The sequence below is a fragment of the Clarias gariepinus genome, chromosome 6 (assembly GCF_024256425.1).
Source record: "Clarias gariepinus isolate MV-2021 ecotype Netherlands chromosome 6, CGAR_prim_01v2, whole genome shotgun sequence".
Lineage (NCBI taxonomy): Eukaryota > Metazoa > Chordata > Actinopteri > Siluriformes > Clariidae > Clarias > Clarias gariepinus.
The window spans coordinates 22,605,035-22,626,133 of NC_071105.1; the positions used below are offsets into that span (position 1 = coordinate 22,605,035).

Genomic DNA, 21,099 nt, shown 5'->3' on the forward strand with positions numbered 1-21,099 from the left:
GGATGTGGGTGCACTTTGATTTTGGGGAAATTTTTTTTATTATAAATTAACCACCAACAAAGGAAAATCTTATTATCAAGAGTGCGATATGCAAAATGTGTCACTAGGAATATGTGCACAATGGTAAATACACGTTGGCCCACAATGATAATCAAAGTACTTCTGATTTGACATTCGTGTCGTGTTTGTATCATTAATAAATCCGGTAATAGATGCTCATGCAAGTAATCCTAGTTGATGTACAGTACTTGTGTGTAATGTATTCTGGGTGTAGTAATAGTGAATTGTATTGAGATTGATTTTCATGAAACGCAACAAGTGCAGTTAAAACAATTATTATTTGATCAATTGGTTTACTTACTGTAAACTGATGATCGATTGTGGTATGATTCCCGAATCCCATTATTAATTGTCTTATATTTTCCCTTGAAGAATCACAATGAAAGTATAATTATTTTAATGGCTGAATGATTTAAATGTTTTCTAGGTTAAAATAATTAGCAGAACATTACAGATTATTTTAAAATGATTGTTGTTTAAGTACCATGCATCACATATCAATTAACATACAAAATTTACAATAATGTTTTTTAAAAGGTTTTTTAATCACATGACCAGGGCTGATTATAATACTGTATGTAAGGATGACACATGACTGGCAGTTGGAAAGCAAGACAAACAACAAGCAACAGATTCTGGAAAGAAGAAATGGCATTTAACCAAAGTAGACATTTTTACGCACTTCGGGGAAATTTGCATGATTGATTTTTGAGAAAATCTTACAGTTTTGTGTAAATGCTGCATTTTATTTCACATATTTATAAAAATCATTAAGGGTCAGGAAAATTCAGTCAGATAAGGCGAATACATCTTTTAAAAAAGTAATAGCTTTTAAGTTCGGCCCACTGCACCATCTCATTGTGAAATACATAGTTTATCGTCGTGTGGACTCTCATTACACTAGCTAACTAACATCAAGTGAAGCACTGTTTGGAGTTACAATATGGGTATAAGCATTAAGTCAAACCGGGACTTGTGGTGACATTTCTTGTGAATAAAGGTGCTAAAATCAATTGACAATTACAGAAGACTTCCTGCATAGTACAATGATGAAACTCTTAGCTGCAGTAAAACATTTGAATGGTGCAAATGTTTTAAAGAAGCCCATGTGTGTGAATGACGATCCCAGCCAAAAGGGCTCAGTGCTCCTTACTGTGAACATTCAGCAAATGGAACACCTGATCCTTGAAAATTAAAGGATAACTTGTTTCCAACTTGCAGAAGAGACACATCAGTCTATTCTAATTATTCACCAACACCACTTAGACTTTACAGAAGCTCAGCTGGGAGTTTTTAGCATATCCCCGTTCAGTCCTAACCTTCCTCCTAAGTCACTTGCACATAGTTGGGCTATTAACAGAGTTCCTGGGAGGCCAGTGTTTCAGACGTGAAGCTAGGCGGTCTGATCATTGTTCTGGCGTACTGAGAAAACTTTCTATCCAAGCACTATTGACACTCTGGGAACGGTGCATTAGTGTAGCAGGGGATTATATTGAGAAATAAAGGTAGTTTTTACTCTCATAACTGCGTTTTGTTATTCTGAACGATCAAAAGTCCTGGTTTGACTTGAACCACCCTCATACAGTATATATTGATGTCCACAGCGAGGAGACCAGCTGCAGTATTTCTCTCCCTCCCTCGCTTGTCTCACTGCACATCAGCACTTTCCGGATGTCGTTATAGTGCTGCGTCAGAGCAGGACTGTTGGCTGATTAAATAATTATATCACTGTGAAGTATTCCTGTGAAACAGTTATCACACCTATGCAAAAGATTCTTGACACAATGATTCTGGATACACAAATGGACCGCACTTCAACCAGGGGGGCTACGATCACATGTTCGTGGCCCAAATCTGGCTTTTAATTCTCATTCGGAGAATCACTTAGCTATATGGTCCTAAATTAGGTACAGGTCTGATTGTTAAGAAGACTTTTTTGTCAATCCAACTCAACATCCATTATACTTTTATGTGAGGAAGGATGTAGGATGAGAGAGAAGAAGGATTTAGTGGCAGCACGAGTGATGAGATAACATATCATAAACATTTTGGGTGATGTTGAAAAATTCGCTTATCATTTCTGCTGTGCGTTTGAAGAGATCTCAAAAGAAAAAGAAAAACGAAATCTGAAAGTAAAGAAAAAACTAATCTAAGGATGCAAGGGCCGAATGAGGTGTCCTTCTTATAGGGGGCATGAACGCATCATGTTATGTGTCGTGATCTGTTCAGACGCGGGTCATGTTGAAATCATAATACGAACGACATGATTTGGCATGGTCAGATTTGGCATGTGATAATTGGTTGAACATTTCAGTCAGGTGTAAAACTAGATTAATCCAGTCTAGGCTTAAGAGAAACCTATCATGAAATAAAAGATATGAAAGAATGTGAATGACATCGCAGTATCTCATTTAAACATACTGCTGTCTGTGTGTCATCTCCTGTCCTTATGTCACTCATGACTGAGGGCAAAGAGAGGTAGAGGGAGACGGAGAAATTGAAGTAGAGAACGACTGTAATCACTCTCCCTCTCTTTCTTTACCTCTCTTTCTCTGTTGCTTGCACTTGTCTCTGCCTTCCCTTCACTCACTGTCTTTGTTTCTAACTGTTTACTCAGGCTCTTTTATATTTGACATCTGTCTTCCTCTTTCCTCCACTTGACCAGACTGATTTTTCTTTAACCTCTCAAATGTTCCTGAGACACAAACGCACACACACACACACACACACACACAAAACCTGCCTTTTTGTAATGTTCTTGACAGCACCAAGTAAACAGTCAAAGATGCTTTAGTTACTAAAATTCTCAGCTCTTATACGTTAGTACCCGTCCTCCGCATGCTGTGTAACGGCAGAGGCGCTAGGATTAGCTGTGGATTATTCGAGGTAATTTTTTTATTTTAGATGAACTTTTGCAGGTGAACATTTATAATGAGCATCATCTTAAATTAAATTCATATTATGGAAAATAATGAGGTTTTAGACACAACAAAGGATTACCACACACACACACACATACGCAGAACATGTCTGTCATGAGCTAGTTCAGAGCTCACTTTAGGTACATGAGTACTCCCTGGAGTCTTCACATTGACCCTGGCTGTCCGCCAGTGGCCTCTGACCTTGTCTGATTGGAGGGGAGAGATAGACAACGCTTGGCCCCTAACGAGCCCTCTGTGTGTTTAAGGTCAGGGAGGATCGCTGTGCGCAAGAACAAAAGAGTCTGGGGGCTGACCTCCCACGAAGAGGCAATCGATCGCAACCAAACAAGAGAAGGGGGGAGAGAGTTGAATAAAATAGAGGACAGAGACTATATGGCTAATATACTGTACATTAGGAGTTTCATGATATGATTCCTAACTAGTATTGTAAATCCACGGGAAAAATAATGTAGATTTAGTTTCCTTTTGATTTTCTCTAATAAATATAAGTTTGAATCCACTATGGGAACATCTCTGATTTGTGCCCATCAGACCTGTGCGTAGTTCGTCTCTACAAGTTTTCCCTATAACAATTAATTCCACCCTAATTCAATATATTGAAGACAATTCCATCCACTTCGTCTATTCCGCCAAGCCTGGATCTTTGCTATCGATGCAGAGAATCAGCAGTAGCATTAGTATTAGCATTAGCATGCTTGGCCGCAGTACACAGAAGGAATAATTCTCTAATGGCCTCGCTGTTTGGACTCGCAGAAGACGCAGCAGCATAGATTATAATCTAGCAATTAGCGAAACAAGGTTTTATTGATTGCCGTTCCGGGTCCTTGGAGCTCAGGCTGCCAAGTAGCGCTAGCGGAAAAGGCAGAGCACGGAGAAGAGAAGGAGAAGAGCTAGTTCAGTTTATTCAGTTTGTTCTGAAGTGGAATTGGCTGGAAATAAAGTTAGACTTTAAAGGCAAGTGCTCTAGTGTGTGAGAGCAGGAATCATCAGGATTGATGTATCCTCATAGGAGTTTTGGCAAGCCTTTACCTCACCTTTTTCCCTCCCTTATTTTAATTTACCCTGTGCTAATCATAATGTGCCGGTCATCGCTCTGGACACCGTCCTGCTCGTGCAGGAAGCAAGCCACCACATCTTCTTCAGCTGCTGGCCAGCACAGTTATAGAAGACCATAAATTTGGTTTTACGTGACCCAGCAGAGGCTAACGTTGGCTGGCACGTTATATATCAGTGACAAGAGAAAACCACGCCGATGAGATCATTGTGAGCTGAAAGTCCAGAGGCCTCAATCACCGATGGTGGATGAATTAAGATTTTTTAACTGTCTTGTGCCACTTCCAAAATGGTGGTCACAAACAATTTTTCCACTGTAAATACGGTTCTCATTATGTAATGTACAACTTTCTACACCAAAACTACCAGGAAGCATTCAATATCTCTCTTTACATATAAAAAAAAAAAAAATTTCCGCAGTATGGTGATGGAAATGTGCAATTTTTTATTTTATTTTTTTACTCAGCAAATTGCTGCTTCTTAGGTTTGCAACAGAAAAGAGTTTGCCCTATCATCCAGAGACTGCAGATTGATGATGCCACGTTCAGGAGTGATACTGGCAGTCCTGGGGAAAGAATTGGCCAAGTTCACATACTTAATCTCCCATATCAATCACGGCGACATTAGCCAAGCCCACCCAAGCAGATAGCGCTTTCCCTCAAGTGTTTTATGCTATCCGCCGATGTTGTGTGATTGGCAGTTTGAAGTGATGGTGTTAAGTGCCTCAAGGAAGCACATAATAGTTGACGTGTAGCCAAAGGAGCCTTCGTTCTCCCTAGTTGGTATCTTAGTACCTTGATACCTAGTTGCTTCATAAGAGAGATCCCAATGATGGGGTGGGAACGAACAATTAGTATGTTAATCATTAAGATTAGGGGAAAAAAATATCTGGGAAAATTTACCTGATCCTAACAGGTACCAGAGGAAAACTGGGTTCTAGTGTGTTTCCTAGCAACCTGCGAGAACGCTGGAGTAATCATGAATCCAAATGGTTTATTTTTCATTATGGTTTGTTCTGAACCAAAATGATTTTTTTCGTGTTTCCTGTGCCAGCGTAACAAGCCTCGCTCTTTAGTTGGAAACTAGTTAGAACAAAATAAAATTACAGCTAAGAGCCTTCTCTGCTTAAAGGAAGCCTCGGCTATGAATAAAACCAAACACTGGATTTAATCAGGAGCATATTTGTATTTGTAACATTTTCAGACCATCTTTCCACTTTGCACTGTGATTTAATGCTTGGGGAATCATAGGGAAAATACTTTCGACACTGATTTTCTTGTCATGCCCCATCTTTGAAAACCTGCCAACCAGCAGGATTTTTTGGGTTGTCTGAACATTATGGTGACTTTAATTTGGCAGTGTTATGGACATCCAGCCACGTTGGTATTAGGTCGTTTAAGACAAGGTAAAATTAATTTAATGAAATTATGTTGAAGCGACGATGTGATATGGAGGATTGAATGCCACTAACACAATGTTGCAAAAGCAAATTCAGAACAATATCAATACCAAATCAATGGACCAAACGATTCAAACTTCAGTCATGCAGGGTGAATACTAAATTAATTTCAAATTAAGATGCTCCTTATACTTATTAATAATTTAATAGAACTTAAAATGTAAGGTAACATTACAACGCTATGAGATGTGGGACATGAGACACACACTCTGTGCTGTATCTGGTATGAAACTGTTGTCTCCAGCCCAGTCGCCAGTCGGCATTCTAAACCCTGTTGGAAACCGAAGTGACGCTGGTGGTCGGACATTGTGTTGCTGTATGTTAATCGGTTTAAATGCTCCAAACAAAAGTTAACATTTAGTAGTTTGGATTTCAACATTATTTCGAGTCATTCTATTAAAAAGCAACAATGTCTCGTCATTGAATCTCACTGTCGTTACAGCTATGTCACCGCCTTTCTTCAGAGGATTCCAGCTGGGTATCTGATGTTATATATTCCTTTAGCCAGGCGTCCGGGAAGTGAGGAAGTCATATTGAGGTCTATTGGGGAAATGTTAGGGTAGAAACTAGGAATTCATGAAATCATAATGAAATGATATAATAATGAAAGAAAAAAAACATCACTGGGGACATAAAGGACAAAGTTGACCTTGTTGTTTAAAAGCCATTCTGGTGCTTTTTTTTTTTCTTGAGATGAAAAACTAGCAGTCTCTTTAATAGCAAAGTGATTTCACCGATACAAAGCAGCCTCGACCTCGTCTGACCGACGTCTTGTATGACACACGCAGGATTATAGAATTTGATCAAATGCAAGACAGCAGGTGTGTGTAGACAGAGTGGACTTAACTCGTTTTACACGAGTCTGATTGAAGTTTGCAGTCCACTGTGACTGACAGGAAGCCTGCTGATTGGCTGTGATTAGGGATTTCATATCATTGGCTCATTTTCTCTGATTAAAGAGCCGCCATGCTGTCGGTAAACTCCTGCCATTTTCAAGGAGGGGTGTGTGTGTGTGTGTGTGTGTGTGTGTGTGTGTGTGTGTGTGTGTGATCATGTCATGTGTACATATGCGTTCTGTGTGTGTTTTCTCCCTGCTGGTCTGAATTACAGCTGAGTGCATTACCGTGATTTACAACTTCCTCCCGCTGTTTAGATTGAAAAGAGAGAGAGAGAGAGAGAGAGAAGCAGGCAAGTAGGCAAGTATGCATTCAGCCCTCTACCCTACCTCGCTCCATCTTTTTTTGTAAAATGAAAACAAAGAGAGGGCCTGCCAAAATATTTCTATAGCCGATCGCTGACCAAGCAGAGAAGCAAGAGACAAAGCCGAGAGAGAGAAGGCTGGCAAGGCGAGATTTGATGTCACAGCAAAACGCTCTCATCTCTCCCTCTCCATCTCCACATCTCTCTCTCTCTCTCTCTCTCTCTCCCAAACTGCTGCCCCACAATGCTCTTCATCAGTCTCTGGCTGTTTAGAATACCTCCCTGACACCGGATTGCTAACAACTGCAGCTGGGTGTTTACTTAAGAGGGTTCAGGTTGCCAAGTCTCCCCACTATCCCTTCTTTAATACCATTATTAGCAACCGAATGTGGACGACAGAGCTCGGTTAAATGGGCTTTTATTGGGCCACACACTTAAGCGTGGCTTTTCCGTATGTATACATCCCATTATCAGTCTGACAATCCACACGGCATCCTTAATGTTTAAAAATCCCTCAGATAAACATTTCGGCGCTGCCACATCGGCTGTGCGCTCGGTGTGAAACGAACAACCTTTGCGCTTTCCTTTCGCCGCTTCTCATCCAACATTACAGCTATGTTTTTGGGAAAATCTTCACAAATAATGTCTCATAATGATGAAAGATAAGGAAAGTCATGTTTAACCAGCATTTCGGAAAAGCAGAGGTTTAACTCTGTAGTACTTGTGCATATCAGGACTTGCACTCTGCAGCGATGACCTTCTAGCCAGACGAATGCTTTTGGTAAGTGTGAAGTCTGTAGACAGATATAGACTAAATTGACAATGTGTCTGTTCACACTGACAAGTGAGTGAGAGACAGACACACACACAAGCACACACACACAGCTGGGGAGGACTGATAAACAGAGAATTGGGCATTGAATTAGTGTTTGCTGCAGACAGACAAATACTCTGTTTATTGTATCTTTTGTGTGTGTGTGTGTGTGTGTGTGTGTGTGTGTGTGTGTCGAAAATACAGAGCGAGAGATCTGGTGCTAACCATGCACTGCTTACACACACAGACACACACACACACACACACAGAGTAAAAAAACACCAAAGGCTAAAGAATCGACACAACATTATTGTTCAGTTGTTTGCAGTACATATTATTAGACATTTGTGCACACAAACTGTTTAACTACACAAAGTTAAATGGAATTGTCCAGATTTTTCCTATCATTCCAATTCCACACTAGGCCACGAGCAGAAATAAGCCAGAGCAAAGTGTTTGTTGTTGTTGTTTTTACATTTTGGCACATCTCTCAAGATCCATGAATCGTTCTCGTGGGTCCCTGACATTGACATAATGTGATCAACATGTACATGTTTAAGAAACTTGTCCTAGGATTTCAGGCAAATCTTCAACAACACTGCTGTTAAAAAAAAATCATCAGAGACTGAAACTCCGCCACATGCCAGTCAGTTCTGGGGGGCGGGGCTTGGCCTCCTCAGATGGATCGCGTATGGCCGACCTCCCAGGCGTGTTCAGTGCAGTATTCCGAGTCCACAAGGTTTGGAGTTAGGTCCTTTTTTTTCTCAGAATTTTGCTTTCGATGCCATGTCAGACAGCTCACGGTTGGGGTCGTGTACAGAGGCAAAAAAAAAGAGTTAAAATAAATAAATGTCACTGTCCAAATACTTACGGACCTGATCATGTGTGTGTGCGCACACATATGTATGTGTGTGTCTGTGTGATACAGTATATACTGTATATATATGTATGTATCTGTGTGTGTGTGCGTGTGTGTATACATTCATCAATGTACACACACACTAATTCTCTTTTCACTCTTCCTCTCTTCTTTCTCTTCTTTCTTTTTCTCTTCTTTTTATTTAACAACACACACACACACACACACACACACAAGACATATTTATACCCTTGAGTGATTTGTTGATTATTATGAAAGATAATTTGGCAATTCATTATCCAGTCACAGCATCGTAGACAGACATTATTGAGTTATTCCTTGAGTCGTCTTTAGAGAATAAACTCATCAAATCTGCAATTTAATCACCCTTTATTTATTTCAGCTAAACCACCTCCCCCTCCCCCTCTCTCTGTCTCTCTCTCTTTCTCTCTCTCTGTCCCCAATTCCTTATCATTAATTCCATTCTTCTCCCCCACGTTGCCTGACTGTCCACTGTAATGTTTCAGTAGTGTGTCTTTTCCAGTCCAGTGTGCAGTTATAATGACCTGTTAACTCTGACCCGACACAGTTCAGCCAGCGAGCTTCTCCTGTCCAATGTTCACGAGGAAACCGAAGGACAGATATGGGGCAAGAGTGGACATTTGTGACCTGACATATTTATTCCTCCTCCTCCATGCTCCTGTAATTTCATAAACTGTGGGTGGCTCAGGGGTTAGCACTCACGTCGCCAGGGTTGGGGGTTCAAATCCCACCTTAAGTCTGTGTGCATGTTCTCCCTGTGCATTGTGGGTTTCCTCCAACAGTCCAAAGACTTGGAGTTGCTTTCATTCCCTTTGACCCTACACTGACCACTGAATATGGAACAAGATTCTGTCTTTTAGTTTGATTGGCAGATTAATCCTAATACTAAGGTCAAAGTGTATTAGTATGAAACACTTTTACTCAGACTCAGTCTGCTAAATGGACTAAGTGTGATTACCACAGGCCAGAATTGCATGTTTCCTGAAAACACTTTGATTAGAAACTTCACCAAGAATATAAGTGAAGGATAAGTGTTGTTGATTTTCATCAGTAAATGCAAATGTCTTTGTAGACGAATGGGACTCTCTCTCTCTCTCTGAGTGTGAAGAAAGTTTAAAGTTCATGTCTGCGCTAAGCATACACGCAGCACACAGTGGTTCCAGATTAGTTTGGAACTCCCTTGAGTATTGTTCTAGTCGTCTGGGTTTGACAACGGCAGCAGCGGGGTGGCATTCAGCACATTGAGTAGCGACTCCACCTCACAGCACACCTGCAGGATCTCAAGATCTTCACTGATCTTTACTGCGCGTCTTCTTGGCATGGGTTTCCTAAAACATGCTGCTAGGAGGATTGACTTTGCCCCTTTACCGCCCCTAGGTGTGAATGAGCATGTGAATATGTGTGATTACTCACCTCATAACGGACATCCTGACCAGGACAAAGCGCTTAGTGGGGCTAAACGAACGAGCGCAGGGTGCTTGGTGATATTAGATCTTGCTAATTGAAACCTGGGCCCACACTGAGTCAGTGTAAAGCTTAAAGTGTGTAAATTCACCACAGTGCCAGGGGGCCTGCATATGTGTGTGTGTGTGTGTAGGTGAAGTGTATGTAAAAACAGCATGAACATACACCCGGCCAAAATAAGTCACCTGGATTTACCTAAGCTAATAATTAAGCACCTTCCATTAGATAATTACTGCAGTGATTAATATGTTTCAGCCGGCAGCAGGATATTTAACCCTAGTGAGAAGCTTCTTATTACTTAAACAACAATGTCAGAAGACATATCTTATGGTCATGGCTAGATGTTACTCTGTTTCAGAAGGGTCAAGTTACTTCTCTGCATTAAGCAAAGAAAACAACTAATGCTGAAACTACAAGAATTGAAAATGCATTATTATACCCTGGAGAGATAGTGGTTCACCATCATCTTCAAGGAAGAAATGTGGTTGGAAGTTTTTTTTTTTTTTTTTTTAATGATTGTGATGGGAGGTCACTTAAAGGCTTAGTAAAAATCAAATGGTTAAAAAAACAACAATAGAACCTAATGCTATGTTTAATGTTAAAAATAAGTGCATTTCCACATGCACGAAGCAGAGGAAACTCTTTGGGATTGGGACTAAGCAGCTGTGTAGCCTTAAGAAAACCACTTATCAATGAGGTTAATTGTCAGTGAGGTTAATTGTAAAAACAGCTTCGGTTTTCTAGAGGGGATAAATAATGTGAAGCATTGAAAAAAGATCATGTGGTCTGATGAGTCTAGTTTTTTACAATGTGCCAGAGTGATGAGCACATCAAGGTAGATGAAGTTATGCACCCATCATGCCTAGTGCCTACCGTGTACAAGTCTGTGCCTGGAGTTTGCTTTAGTTGATCAGCAACATAGACCTGATCAATTGAACACATACTATTACAGTATATGCCCAAAAATGATGTCAGTTGATGAACTGAATATCCTAACCGGACTACTGAGTCCATCAATATACTGATTTTCTTCTCTGATGGCACGAGCATATTCCAAGATGACAATGCTAGGATTCATCAGGCTCAAATTATGAAAGAGTGCTTCAGTGAGCATGAGACATCGTTTTCACACATGGTTTGGTCACCACAGAGTCCAGACCTCAATCCCATTGAGAATCTTCGGGATGTGCTGGAGAAGACTTTACACAGCAGCCCGACTCTCCCATCATCAGTACAAGATCTTGTGGAGAAATTAATGGAAGTAAATGCTGTATCAGCTTTTCAAGACTATTTCAAGGCGAATGTGTGCCGTAAACAAGGCGAAAGAAATATTAGAGTGTGTGACTTTTATTTTTGGCCGGGCAGTGTAGTTGCAGGGTTTGGATGGTAATAGTTGTTTACCTTAGAGAAACATTCATTGATCTTAATGCTATACTTTCAGATGTGTATTTCGTACTGTTTAACCTAGAATGCAGCTGTGATACAAACGATCAGGCTGAACGTTAAACTGTATAAATAACTGCGACCACTAAACGCGGGTTGCTTTTCAATTTCCTTCTAAACCATTCAAATCACTTTGACCTCGGTGACATCACACACTTAATGAAGTATGACAGAAAAGGAGGTGGCATGTTTTTACGAGAAGGGCAGGTTTGTGAAGTGATGGAAATACTCTATGGAACGGCAGGCTATGATTAAAAAATAAATAAAAAATCCTGACTTATGAAAGCGAGGAGAATAAAGTTGTATGTCTTTTTTCATTCCCTCAGACTGGTTAGCAAAAGGTTAGTAATCTAGTGCTGCTCTTTGTTTGAATAACTTGTGCAGAAGAGATGCAGAGGGAGAAGATGAAGGAGAGCGAGAGAGAGAGAGAGAGAGCGAGAGAGAGCAGGAGAGAAAGACAGAGAGAATTTTCTGTTCTGGAGTCGTATTACAGTAACATGAGTCTGGTGTCAGTGGACTTGCTTTGTGATGTCCGACATTATTTCAGAGTGTAGAATAGACACTAGAATGGTTACATATGTGCACACACAAACACAAACACACACACTGAGAGAAACACACAACCCTACAACACATGCACAAGCACATTGGAGGGTTAGATATTTTAGCCTAAGCCATGTGCTGTAAGAGGAATATGGGTATGAGCAGATGGTGTGTAGGCTCCGTGTTCACAGCTATATTTGTGGCTTGATAAGAATCGGTGTGTGTGTGTGTGTGTGTACAGTAAGCGGTGCGACCGGCTTCAACTTCCAAGTGTGATTAATTAATTGTTTGTTGCTGCTGAAGATCTGAACCCGCTTCACCCTTGGAGTGGTCAGTGCAGAATAGGTAAATATTTGCGTGGGTTGATCTGACATACACAACCTCGTTCTAGCTCATACACACATGCACACACACATATGCATGCAGTCACACTGAAGTGTGTGTCTGGTCTTGGGGGTAATTTATGATGGGTGCCTACTGCCAGCCAAATAAAAACAGATGACTCTCCCAAACGTCTGCTTCGATAAAGGCGCATACACACATGCACACACGCACACACACACATATACACACACTGGGAATCTGAGATAAGTGCCTTGCTTTGTCTGTAGTGTTTGTGTGCAAGGTTAGGGTGCATAGACATAAATCATTTGTGTCACAGCACTAATATAAGCAGATAAGTGCGTATTAGGGAAAGGAGGAATCTGTCACCATGCTCGCCCGGTCTCGGCCTCACACTCGGACTTATTGACACACCTAATAAACACTGAGCCACAGCTCCCTCCGTCACACTACTGAATATTTCACTAACATCAGACCAGAGCCGCACTGATGTACCATGCGGTCCAGGTTTAACGAGCTTATTGCACGACTAAAACCGACCCCAGGGCCTCGTAACGCTATTTCTGACTCAAAGCGAGAGCTGTAACGGAGCTGCACTCCTTCACATAACAAATCTTACTATCGTATTTATGCATTTGTAAACCTTCTCAGAGGTTACAATCTTTGTGGAAACTCTCATCCCCGATCTGGATCTGCAGAAAGCACTAAATCGTTCCAGGTTTAAGGTTCCAACTTGAAGCGCAAGTAAAAAATTCGAAATTGGATTAATGCAGTTCTTGGTGTAATAAACTAGACGAAAATAACTTTATGGCCAAATGGCATCTGTTGTGTTAAAACTGAAGCTCACATGGTCATATGGTTGGACATCTAATCAGTCTGCCAGCATACAATGGATTAGATTAATGCCAGAGATGCTTGGAAACCTTCCCAAACTAGACAGATTTTTTTTTTCTCCCCCTGCTCATATTTACTTTTTTTTCTTCTTCTTCCTCTCTGCCTTTCAATCCCTCCCATTGCTCTCCATCTTCTCACTAACCGTCTCTTCAACTGTTTCGTATAAAAAGGTGTTTGTGTGTGTGTGCGTGTGCGCACGTACTCCTTGCACGGCTAATAAAGCAATAGCGAATGTGTTGAACACAGCACGCGCGCATTGTAGATATTCTCAGAAATTTGATAGCATTCATTTTAGAGTGGCTCCTCTGCTCCAGTTAATGAAGGCTCTAAATTGAAACCCTTAAACTCAACACGGGCGCCATCTTGCATCCAAATTGAGTTCTAATATCCTTGAAAATTGAACTCAGGGACACAATGGAAGAGTTAGCAAACAGAGGACGAGGAGATCAGCAGTGCCAACATGTCTTCTGATGCAAAAACATTGGTGCTGTTTTAAAAAAAGAGAGAGAGAGAGAGAAAAAAAACTTGATTAGATTTGACAAGAGACTGTGGACACACATGCATCACATCTGTAATGCACACAATCACATCCTGAAGTTAGACATATGAATTATGCATTTCTCAAAATCGTTCAGCTGGGTACATCCATGAGATTTACATTTTGTCATCAAGGACATTCATCTGAGCTCAAGTTTAATGCTCCTTACAATTCTCTCTCTTTCAGTCTCTATCGCTTTTTCTTCCTTCTCTTTTTGTTTCTGACTATGACTATCTTATGCAACTGCACCCAAAATACTTGTTTTTTCCTCGAATGCTTTCCAAACTTGATGAATACAGCTTTGTGCTGATGAGTCTTGTAGTCCAAGAATTTTCTAACAAGCAAAAATCACCTTTTAACTTGCAGTCGATGAGAAATAATATGGTTATAAACATTATGCGAGAAGTGTTCAAGTTAAACTGGGACTTTTGATTGTGCAGAATAACAGAAAACAGTTATTAGAGTAAAACCTACCTTTATTTCTCTATATAATCCCCTGCTACACTAATGCATTTATCCCAGTGTGTCAATAGTGCTTAGATCGCATCAAGGCAGAAATTATAGCAGAGCTATGATCGGACTGTCTGCTTCACATTTGAAGTGTTGGCCTCCCAGGAACTCCTTTAATTGCCCGAACATGTGGAAACGGCTTGGATCGAGGTCAGGACTGTATGCGGATGTTGCAATAACTCCCAGCCAAGTTCCTGTAATGTGCAAGAGGTGTTCATGAATGATTGTGTCGGCAAGTTGTCCGTCAATTTTTAAAGATCAGGTGCTGCACTCGCTGAATGTTCACAGGAACGACCGCGGTGGGCTCCGAGCCACCTCGGCCTCGATTCATTCACGGACATACGGCCTCCTTTAAACCGTCTGCACCATTTAAATGTTTTACGGCAGCTAAGAGTCTCATCACCGTGCTTGAAGTCTTCGCCAGTCAGGTTTACTCCTTCATTCGAAAGAAATAACTGTACGAATACATCAGGCTATACAAACTGACAGTTTAAGGAGCCAGACAGAGGGATGCACACAAGTGTGTGTTATTAGAGTTGTAGATCGCTATAAAAAGAGCAACATCTGGCCAGTTGCTGTCAGTTGCCTAAGGCATCCAGTGTGTCTGGTTAGGGTAAACATACAGTGACCATTTCAGATTGCAGTTAAGATAAGTTGTTTGTTGATTCGATCTTTCTGGGGGATGCATTTGCACAGCTTTACTGTTCAACCAGTGATTTTTTTTTTCATACAATCCGCTTTAGAAATCTGTAATACATACAATACATACTTACATAATATGCTGTGCTCATACTGTATGTGCTTGTATGTTGTATTATGCTACCATTAATTTACTGCAGCACTTCACGATAACGTTTTTGTTAGTAAATACACTGTCACACACTCTAACAATTCATTTGACTGCCTTTAGCTGTGATTACGGTACACAATGTGGTGACTAATTTATTCTCCATTCTGGACATTATTTTACTGTAACAGACCAGTTCAGACCAGACCAACTTAAGTTTATAACACCGCCTCCGCAGGCTTGAACAGTGGGCATGGGTGCATCACTTTATATGTTTCCTTTTTTTTTTTTACCCTGATGCACTCACCGCTCTGGAATAGGGTCAATCAGGACACATCAGACCACGTGACCTGTTTCCATTGCTCCAAGTCCCAACCATTTGAGTTCCCTTCAAACTGTGTCAGTGGACATGCTCTTACTTTTACCAAAACACATTTTGTCTGCGAAGTTGACGGTTCAGCACTATCCTTTGAGGTGTTAATAATGCATTAGACAGTTCTTAACCTAATTCTAGTCATTTTAATGTTTTCTTTGCTTGATGCAGGTCAATGATTTGACCCTTTTGATGCAGATTTATTTATTTTTTTCGACCAGGCAGGTGTATTTTAGAGTAAGTTTAATGTATCCTGTGTCCTGAATATCTCCATAAATAGGGGTTAATAACACAATGCATAACACCAGAACATCGAGTTGGAGACTGTGTGTTAACAAAGAAATGGGAATCATGTCGGAAAAAAAGATGATATTTTCATCAATATATAGAGAAATTTGGGATACTATGTGCATTAAATTATAATATTGCTACTTTCTCTTGCTCTTATACTCTAACCATGACATTTCTTATATTCTTTTTTACGTGGTTCCTTTGTTCTAACTTGCTTATTATGTCTACACGTCTACTGCGGGTTTCTAAATGGCTAAACAGGCATTGTGAGATATTTGTTATGGACACAGAAAGTTTAAGAATTCAAGAATTTCTTAATAAAATGTGCGTCTGCTTTGTTAATGTAGTTAAGCCTTGATCGTTTATTACACAATTACTTATTCAAGGATTAAAAGTGTACAAAACTTAATTACCGATGGTCACTTTATGTAATAAATGCAGCTTTATTATGCAATAGTGCCATCATAAGTCCTATTATTCATCCACTCTTTATTAAATACTATTCTCATCAGATAGTTTAACATGTGCACTCATGCTTTCATTACGGTTTAATTAATTTAATGAAAATCATTAAATCATTTGGTATTTACTGTGCAATTTCCATGGACTCTAGTACAACTATAATTTGTTCTATTCCGTTATCACATGATTTTAATGCGAGGTTTGTAGCAGTACCGTTGTCTTGTTAGCAAAGTAGCGATTCAGACACATTTTTGGCCCTGGAGAAGTTACCACCGTTCCCACATTTAAACAGACCTGTGCGGTAATCCAGCGCCTGGTTGTCAGAGATCATAGACATGTGAGAACTCTCCAGAGGACATGGCGAGGGACTCTCTTCACACAATGGCTCTCGATGTTTACAACAGACAATTTAGTTTCCTTCCAACAATTATGAGGGAAATTGAATCTCAGGAAATGTTCGTTTTCGCGTCCATTAGACCAAACAATAACAGGGAGGCCCCAAAGCTTTACAAAGACATCTATCTTCAAAGGGACCATTTAGAAAATTAATATCCAAACCCTGGCAGGAAAAATATCACCAATGAGAAAATCACATTGGAGCCATTGGCATTTTTTCCACTAATTAAACTCTGGCCATGGAAACAAAGGTATTCATAAGCAAAAGTGGGAAAAAGTGGCCATAACAATCGCTTTAAAAATAAACACGCTGCATTACAGAACTACAGCTAAATATAGTTGTATAGTAATAAGACTAAATATAGAAGCTGCTTCTTTTATTTGTACGAGATCTGTTTAAACCAAAAGCCTGATACCTGATTTATATTCCAGGCCGTTTTATCATTTGTACTTTCTTGTACGTCAAGTTTCATTATGCTACTACTTGTTAGCGGTGTAGCAATGCTATTCGCCCAAAGATATTCCACTTGACTTCTTAGCCTTGGGGAAAAGGTGAGTTATTGTGACATCCTCGAAATAGAGGTCTTTTATTTAAGAAATATACACCAGTCAGGTGAAATCAGAGGTCCCCGAATCCTTGTCTCTGTCCTCTTCTCCGGCCGTAGATTTGCTAAAAGTATTTGTTTGCGAGATAAATGGCCGTACGGTGAGAGAAGATGACAGGCAACACAAAGATGATATTGAATTGATTTCTGAAATGTTGCAGAACTGACTGTTTGATGTATATGGGCAGACATGAATCATAAAAATTCTATTAAAAAAGCTCTTGAATGGTTGACAGCAGAATATTATTTCTGATGATTAATTTGACTCAGTCATTATGGAAGGGGCTCCAGTCAGATCGCCTCCCACAAAATTGCTTTTCATTCCCCCCTTGAATACCCCTGCTGCTACTTCTCTCTCTCTCTCTCTCTCTCTCTCTCTCTCTCTCTCTCTAGTCCCTTACTATGAGTATTTCATATTTCTGTAGAATGCAGAGTCATATTTTTCATCTGGCCAATCCGCATTTAAATAACATAGCTGATCAGAGGCAGATGCAGAGGTGTGCATTAGAATGAACAATAAAAAAAGACATGATACCAAATCATTCTTTCATCCGCAGACGATGTAATCTACTGATACAGTAGCACACGCTGATTGCGGCTTCGCATAATTCTATGTTCCAACCATCTTGGAGCAATTTGGGGCAAATTCGGAATGACTAATTACTAATCAGAGCCTGCTTTCCATAAGCACCATAGCATCGTCTTGACTGCTAGACAGACCTATAATGCTCTGTTTTTGGCTTTTTATTCTTTTTTTCAACTCTTTTGCGAAGCCAAAAATGCTAACAGTATCTATTTCATTTGTGATGTAAAAGTAAACATGGTCCATTTATGTATGTATGACTTTGTAATAGCATTTCTTCATCTCTCTCCTTTCAGCAGAATTACTCTGGGCAGGGAGGAGGCAGCGGGAATGGAGGAGGCGGCGGCGACGAGGATTATGAGATTCCTCCCATAACTCCACCAAACCACCCTGAACCTCCTCTTCTGCATCTGATGGATCCTGAGTCCAGCTATCTGTGTCACTCGCTGCCCCATAACGGCCTGATCAACCCGTACTCGTACCCCGAGCTGCCTGCTCTCATGATGTCCAACATGCTAGCACAGGACGGCCACCTGCTCTCAAGCCAAATGCCCTCGGTGAGTCTCCAGCACAAGCTTCTTAGGGAAGGGGGTGGTATGGTGACAAAAGAACAGAGCAAGACTGGACGAATGAACTTATTGCCTCTTATTTGGCACCTCATTGGCTTTGAGTTATATGTGATAACTACAACGAGCAGAATATAGCTAAAGTGTGAAATATACCACATACGCCTGAAACATGACACGGCTCTACATAATAGTGATAAGAAAGAGAGAAATGGTGTAAAAGCTGAAGAAAAACATATTCTCAGTTCCCTGCAGTCCATCTCTGTCTGATCGTGATGCCAAAGGGCTGCAGAATAATTTCATCAGTGTCTGGTTTGCTTCAGCGTTCCAGCAGTTATTGTATCTCTGTTAGCGTACCCCACGATATATTCCTCCTGGTCAGCTCGACTCTTGCCATATTGACTGGCCAGGTATTCAATTCAATTACAACATCACACGGAATTTGCAGAGTCATGTAAAACTAGCCAAGCTGTAAATAATAAGGATACTCAGTAATAATATATTGTGTTCATTGATTTTCATATTGAAACGATAGTGTTTCTGCTGCTTGCTTGAAATACCAGGAAAATGATATTTTTGAGATTTTGAAGCCCAGGAACAGAACAGGACGAGTACAGAGATTTGTATTTGAATGAATGTCACTGGATTCTGAAAGCCGTAGGAGAATTTTTCCATACTGATATCTTTGCTGATTACACCCTGGTAGAGAAGTCTTGTAGTGCTGGTAATAAAAGAGAGGTACTCTGGGGAAAGGTTGGAAATTGCGTCATACTTTTATGCACTGCACTTATGCATTATCAGACATGTGCATGAGATGTACTGTAATGCATCATACTATTACATTTATTTGTTATTTTGATTTCCCGTCCCTTTATTAGGCATTGGGTTTGTAGATATTCTGCTCCGGTACCCCTACAGCTTCGATTTTTTTTATTTTCTTCACTCCCGATCCATGCACACTGTGTTACTCAAAGTTTGAAGGAAAAAAACAAACCCTGAACCCTTAAAAAAAAAATTGTATTTTCATGCAGAGACAAATTAGTAAGAAACTGTAGGTAGCTTTGGTTTGTGATTTGGTCCGACATGGTGTGGTTTTGCTGAGGATTTATTTGTGCTGGCTTGGCTTTGACGCGCACAAAATCTGTGGTGATGAAATGCATCAGACACATCAATAGGTCGGTGCATATTTTCCATCATCAGAAAAAAAAGAGGGGAAAAAAGCCATTAGGGTTCATCTTCCTCCCCCAGCTCAGCTGGTAAAGAGAGAGGGAGAGATCTGTTTTCATTAGATGTGGTTTAGAACAAGGGGAAAGGAGAGAGAGAGAGAAAGAAAGAGGCAGAGAGAGAGAAAGATGGAAGAATGAAGGAAAACATCGAAATCCTGAGTGAATGAAGAGAAAGAGAGAAAACGGATTTAAATGGAATGGAATTGAGTCCCTTCAGTACTAAGAGATTTGTTAAAAAAAAAGCAACAAAGATAGAAAAAAATGGGACAGAGCTTTCATTTCACTAGTCATCAGTAATATTAGCTTTTAAGCAAGACCATTTCTTCCACTCATTCCTCATGACAATTTGCATGCCAACGCTAATTTCAGTTCCGAGATGTACATAAAAGCAAAGCAGTCCTATTATGATAAACCATTGTGTGTTATTATGAGCATGCGGCAATTGAGTTGTTTGCTTTATAAACAATATACTTTTAATTCTGTTCGCAATAATACTCAGAGGTCCTGGACAGAGCTCAGTAACCAATATAGCTCAGTCCCTGGTGGTACACTGAGAATAGCTAAACATGTGTTTTGAGGATGTTGAGCTCATCACCTTGGTGCATTTGTGCCTTTAGGCAAGGTTTTTAACCTCAGTTTCTTAGTACAGCAAATGTAACATAAAAACGCTACCACTAATCTTACCCAACCTCCATTCCCTCAGGTTTACCAACTAAACTCTAGCCAGCTGGCAAGATGACAGTATTAATATTTACATTTCAAACATTTCGAAGCTACTTTGTAATCATGGAATTATTAGTGCATTGTGTATATAAACTGGTCGTGCTACTCAACTAGCCTAGCATAAATTTTTCAGCTGCTTACTTAGACCCCGATACATCAGTTAATTGAAAGCCATTTGCCCATTTGCCAAAAGGCCTAAGATTCCTTCAGGAGCAAGTATCAAATATTTCCAGATGAACATGATATCTATTCTTGATGCGCTGATGCAGTTTGGCAGGGCTCCCGCTCGTCTCGCTAATGCGCTACCTGTCATAGCATCTTCCAGTGGCCCCGATGCATTAGACATCTAATATCCATGATCAAGTGGCACGGATCTTATCAATCAACCTCAGGAAGGTACTGTACAAATTTTCTGAAGAAGGAAGAGGAGATTTGATCTGAGGGAGTACTAGGTAAACAAGAACGTGATGTGCAACAGTTAACAAACTGTTACAGGTTACCGAGAACACTTCTGTTAAATCAGGCTCTCTTCCTTTCAGTGTCAAGGTCATGTTTTTTTTTTTGTTTTGTTTTTTAAAGCATCACCTAAAATATTGCTCACACAATTAAAATTACTATTTATTTAGTATTTACACTCGCCGCTTAAGGTACACCTGCACATGAATGCAGTTATCTACGAGACAAGGCATAGAATCATGCATATACAGGTCAAGAGCTTGAGGTAATGTTCACATCAAAGCACCTTGTTGATGAGACAGATCAGAAAAGAATGACCTGACTGATTTGACCGGACCGGAAGTCAATAGTAGTAACTCAAACTAGATAAAGACGACAACTGGAGAATTCGTGAGGTAGGGGCGTAAATGCTTTTCATGTGCAAAAAGCTGAAAGCAGCTAATTTCTGGTCCACAAAGTTTTAAAGAT

At 40.2% G+C, this 21,099-nt stretch overlaps 1 protein-coding gene across 6 annotated transcripts in view; it reads left to right on the forward strand.

The window, feature by feature from the left end:
* The window catches only part of tox2 (TOX high mobility group box family member 2), a 104,108-nt gene that overhangs the window by 54,972 nt on the left and 28,037 nt on the right, over positions 1-21,099 (forward strand). For 3 of the 6 annotated variants that reach the window (XM_053498420.1, XM_053498422.1, XM_053498424.1), the window contains one exon: positions 17,957-18,217. In XM_053498420.1, the coding sequence (XP_053354395.1) occupies positions 17,957-18,217 (261 nt within the window). The remainder of the gene's footprint in view (positions 1-17,956; positions 18,218-21,099) is intronic. The other 3 variants (XM_053498421.1, XM_053498423.1, XM_053498425.1) reach the window with 1 other exon arrangement.